Here is a 5,430-nt window from a genome sequence, read left to right on the forward strand (position 1 = left end):
ATATCGATTATTATGGAAAAATGGCATCATCAGAATAGATCAAAACGTTTAATATTATTATTTGTATCACGTTAGGTTTTACGAATTATCAGTATTATTAGAAAATATATTATGCCTGGGCGGGTTATCACGTAAATTATAAATACTAGTATATAGTGTAATAGAGTACCAACTTAAAAATCTATTTTTATTTTACTTAGCCGTTTTTACACGATGTTTTATTGTTGTGATATCTTTTATCACTAAGTTTCTTTTTATTATTCAATAAGTAGATACTTTTTCTTATTTTGTATTCTTTGTTTGTACACTCTAGTTGGCATATTTATAATTAAATAATACCTATATATTATTGTACGCAAGGTATGAACAAAGTAATAACTAACAACAGTAACATAGGTATACTAATATATACTAATACTAGCAATAATTACAGCTTAACAAATTACATCAAATAAAATAATATAACAAATTTATACACAATAAGGTGATTCAATGAAGCAATAGTCGATAACGAAATGAAACAAAGAATAAATACGTGATGTCTTGAAGTCGTGTATTAGTGCAATAATGAAATGCGTCGCGTTCATTAAATGAAGTGGGGAAACCGGTGTCACAGGAAATAGTTACCCCCCGTAAAAAAATGTCTTATTTTATATACTTTTTACGAAACTCGTCAAAATTACAGAAATTTGTAATTCATAAATTGTTTATATTAAATCATGCAAATATTTTAAACCGGGTTTATCGTAAGGGTATTTATTTAATACTTAAACAAAAATATCTGAACATTTTAAAAACAGTTATTTTTAATAGTTGTGTTAAGATGAAATTTTGGCGAAATTAAATATTTAGACGTAGACTAACGTTTTTAGTTAAATAATTTTTTTTGTAATTTAAACATATAACTAGTTGGTATTTTAAACTTTAAAAGTACCTATGTCAAATGTACTGTCTTAGGAAAAAATTAATTCATCCTACTTTTCCACTTCTGTTAATGGCAATTAATAATATATTACTTTCATAGCAATATTATCATAAAATATTCCTATAGAATGTTTTATAGCTCGTCTTCGCTCAAATTTATTATTGCCTGTTGGCAGTGACGGCGTGGCATAGGATTATTTGAAGCAATTGCTTCATGTCTGAAATGGGTGGGTGGGTGTATAAATATATATATATATAATCGTAAGACCTCAACACAAATATCATGGCAGATATTTCAATTAATAAATAATAATTAATAATTATTAATGGCCCCTACTGCTAATTTTGGTCCAATGAAGAGTGGTAAAAATATCTAAAATAGGTCAAAACGTTTTACGTACTATTTCCTGGTCAAAATTACTAGTTAATCTAAAACGAATCTTTTCAATCCTACATAAAAATGATACTTTGAAAATCAAAACGTAAAGGTTTTCCAGTTTTACCTAAGCCAAAACGTACTATTGCCCGTCTTAAAAGTATATTCACCAATCATTATCTATACCAAAACGAACTATTTCCAAAACATTGCTAAATGTATTAATACCTGTGTTGTAGGTATACGTATATGTTGGGAAATAAAATAGTTAATGCAAAAGTATTAATATTTAGTTTTAAAAAAAATTATTGAAATTTAAATTAAATTAAAAATATTACGAAAATATTTAACAGATTTTAATCGTTTAAAAAATAAAAAATATATATTATTAAATAATTAAAAAAAAACTTTTTTTCAAAATTAGTTGTCTATTTATAAAATTTATTTTGTTTTTATTAGAAATGTTAAGATACAAAAAATCGGTTATCCTGAAAAAATCAGTATTTTGACAATAGTACGTTTTGGATTTTCTCTCAATTATTGTTATCGGTATTTGACTCCCTTGGTCTGAACATTTTTTTTATGTTCCTCAGTCAAGTTATCAACACAGTAAATCATGTTGAACTCGTAAATATACTGCCTAAATTTTGTAAAAAAATCTCAAGTTTAAAATGGTTCAAAAGTCATGTTCCTAGTAGGTAGAAAACAAAAAGTTAAAATTAATGGTACCTATTACAGGTGAAGAAATGTTAACAACTTGCAGAGTACCCCATTGTAGTGTATTAGGACCCTTTCTGTCCATTCTTTACATTAACAATTGTTTATGATATTTATCAATTTTAGGTCATATTGTAACATATGCAGATGGCACTTGTCTTCTTTTTTCTGATGTATTTTGGGACAAAGTTCAAATTAAAGATACACGTGAATTAAAAAAAAGGAATCGCTTTCTTAAAGAAAGCTTTTAATTAATTACGAAAATACAAATTCCATTATTTCTCAATTAACAAATATGAAAATAACTTCGATTTTTTAAATTTACATAGTTGTAGAAATGATATAATGTGTCATGACGTAATATGTAAAAATATATATTACAGTATAGTATACTATAGTGTTTCTAGCGTTCGATATTTCAATATTTTGGTTTGAATATAGATAAACATTTTAGATGGAACCTACATGTCTATAACATTGTATCACGATTGTGCACAGTAACTTATCGTGTGTATAAATTAAGAGCCTTTTTACCAGTAAAAACTATTGGTACGTACTATTTATTTCGCTTTATATTAAGCGATTCTCCAATATTATGGTTTGTTGGTATGGGGAAGGCTAGCCAAAAATGTAGTTCAACAACTTCTAATACAACAAAGACAAATCAAGATTCAAAATACAAGTATAAAGTTCAAAATGCCTTAAAAACATCTATCGATGCGAAAAAGATCCTCAAAAGACGAGTTCCTATTAAAATCAAGATTTTTTGCGGTCGCGATAAATAGGTTCCTAAAAGAGTTATAAACATTTTTAATCAAAGAAATGTATGATTCAAAAATCTAGTTTAAAATCAAACAAACAAAAAGTTCACTTAATAATGATTTTACATAAGTAATTTTATATAATATATTATAGGTAGTGAATTTTTTAGGTTAATATTATTATAGGTATATCGTACGTGGTAAAAAATATTCATTCGTAGAGTAGATAGATAATAACTAATAAGGTAAATGATAGTTATTCATTATCCTTATGTTTTAACTGAGTTTCGATGTCTCTCAATGAGTCTGTTTAATAAATTCACGTTAGCACGTATTGTAGACTTGTCGTGTATAGGTAATAAATTATAATATATAATATTAAAATGTTTATTTCTTAAATATAATTATATATGAAGATATATATGTACATTATATGGTTTAGATTGCATTTGCAATGATTACTGAAGTGCATTTGCAATGATTACTGAAGTCACTGTAAATTTGGTTTTGCTAAATCTTGAAGTTGAAGGATATTATGATAATCTTATTCTCATTTTTATTATATCTTAAATCTTAAAACGACGGTTGATCTGAATAATGAGATTTAACACCATATTATGTAATATTCACAATGTAATTTTTACTACACATAAAAAAATAATAATTAATGTAACAATATTATAATTACAGTTCAAAATGTATTTGTGTAATTTAATAATTACATTTTAATTTATTAAAAACAATGAAAAGTAACAGCACATAAATTATGCATGCTAATTGTATACAAACAGTAGTTAATTAACATTAATTAAAATACTTAGATTAAACTATTATGGTATAAATTTGTGTATACCTACGTATTCAATTATGAAATTGCAGGTAGCACAAAACTTGTTGTTTATATTTTCTTTACAACATACTTCTTGTAGTTTATTGAAAATTAATAGAAGTGAACATTGAAATTTAAAAAAAAGATTAATTATACAGTTCAAAATGTATTTTTGTTTTTTATTTATCTATTTTTTTATTATAAATATAGGTACTATGTATTTAGACTAAAGATAAATTATTTGAGTAAAATATAACACACTTGATGAAAAATTGGATAAATCGTATTTTTTGATCATTAACTATTATTTTATTTTTATAATAACCACACAAAACAAAAACGTTAAGGCGTCGTCTCAGAATGAAAAGTTTCTAAATCAATTTTTTTGAAAAATTGTTTTCTTGCATATTATTATTAAATATTTTTTGTTGTATAATTCAATCCTGAAATCGTATCGATCCGTTGATTATTTAATGAGATACAGAGAATGAAAAGGTTCTAATTCATACGTGAATGATAGGTATGGGCTAACTTAAAAACGTTCTCCTGAACAATTACAAAAATTACGTTAGAACCTTTTCATTCTGAGACGACGAAGGTACAAAAATAATGATTTTTTTATGATCCAGGGCCTAGAGTCTTAATATAATAATATCTGCATTATAATATATACATATTGCATTTATAAATCATTATAACTTTTATGAGAACTGCCCATTGCCGCTTTTATGACGATCCAGAGATATTGTTCATTTGTGTCGGTTCACTGTAATCCATTAAATCTCTAAACTTTTTTCTTAAGTCCATAATAACTTTGCGTTTGGCCACAAATACAATAAATATCAATACTCCTTGTAGACTGCTAGCTACATGCATAATGTACCAATTGGTCTCTTCTCTTTCTAAGGAAAAGGATAGTATCGAAGGCAAATATGGAAATTCCATAATCAGAAATAGTTTGATGCTCATTACAAATCTGTCAAAAATTAAAAATTAAAAGTTATGTTAAGTCAAATTTTAAATATTTTTTGACCAATAAATCAAAAACTTTTTAGAAGATTTATATTAACTAGTGGAGAAGACGGAAATTACAAACTTTTAGTTGAGCTATTAATAACGTTATAATATTATCTATATAATATGTTGTACTACAGTACAAGTTAAAAATATAGATTATTCATTATCATCATATTTTTAGACGCTTATCACTTATATATTATTTACTTCCCTCACATAGATACGTTTTTAAAATATTTATTAATGTTTAAATAATGAATATGTAGGTACCAAAAGTAGTAAACAGACTAAATTAGGTATGTGTTCTATATAAATTGATAATGTCCAACTGTATTCTTACATCTCTTTGTTAGCAAGAAAACTTTCTGTTTTTGAATCTGTTGGGTTGAAATTATTGATTTCAGATTTAATTCTCGAACATTGAATAGCAGTTAGCAAGAAAAAAATTAAATTGGCAGTCAGCATAATACACATTGGTATCAGGAAGAAAATTAAACGTCCGTAGCCAATCATATCTGGAAAAATATTAAATATTAATAAATAATTATATATTCATATAACCATATGCAATATACAATTTTAATATAGAAAACTAGTGGCGCTGATGTTCATTCAAAGTTATATCGCAAAATGTGAAACTTTATACAAACACCTATCCCGTCGATTATTATTTTTTTCCCCCTTATGAATCCAACAAAAATTCTTTTTCACAACCTAAAAATAAGTAAATACTGTAATATTACTGTTGCAAATAAAATATATGCGAGTATCAAATATTTTAATCAAAATTTAATTAATATTTAAAA

General features: G+C 25.3%; 1 protein-coding gene across 1 annotated transcript in view; it reads right to left on the reverse strand.

Moving 5' to 3' along the window:
* Window positions 1–4,203: 4,203 nt before the first annotated feature.
* The window catches only part of LOC100574445 (G-protein coupled receptor Mth2), a 13,877-nt gene continuing 12,650 nt past the window's right edge, over window positions 4,204–5,430 (reverse strand). The window contains exons 5-6 of the mRNA XM_003242293.4: window positions 4,965–5,139; window positions 4,204–4,583 (exon numbers count right to left, since the gene is read on the reverse strand). Coding sequence (XP_003242341.1) covers window positions 4,334–4,583; window positions 4,965–5,139 — 425 coding nt within the window. The 3' untranslated portion in view covers window positions 4,204–4,333. The remainder of the gene's footprint in view (window positions 4,584–4,964; window positions 5,140–5,430) is intronic.

This window comes from Acyrthosiphon pisum, chromosome X (assembly GCF_005508785.2).
Source record: "Acyrthosiphon pisum isolate AL4f chromosome X, pea_aphid_22Mar2018_4r6ur, whole genome shotgun sequence".
In the NCBI taxonomy this organism is placed as follows: domain Eukaryota; kingdom Metazoa; phylum Arthropoda; class Insecta; order Hemiptera; family Aphididae; genus Acyrthosiphon; species Acyrthosiphon pisum.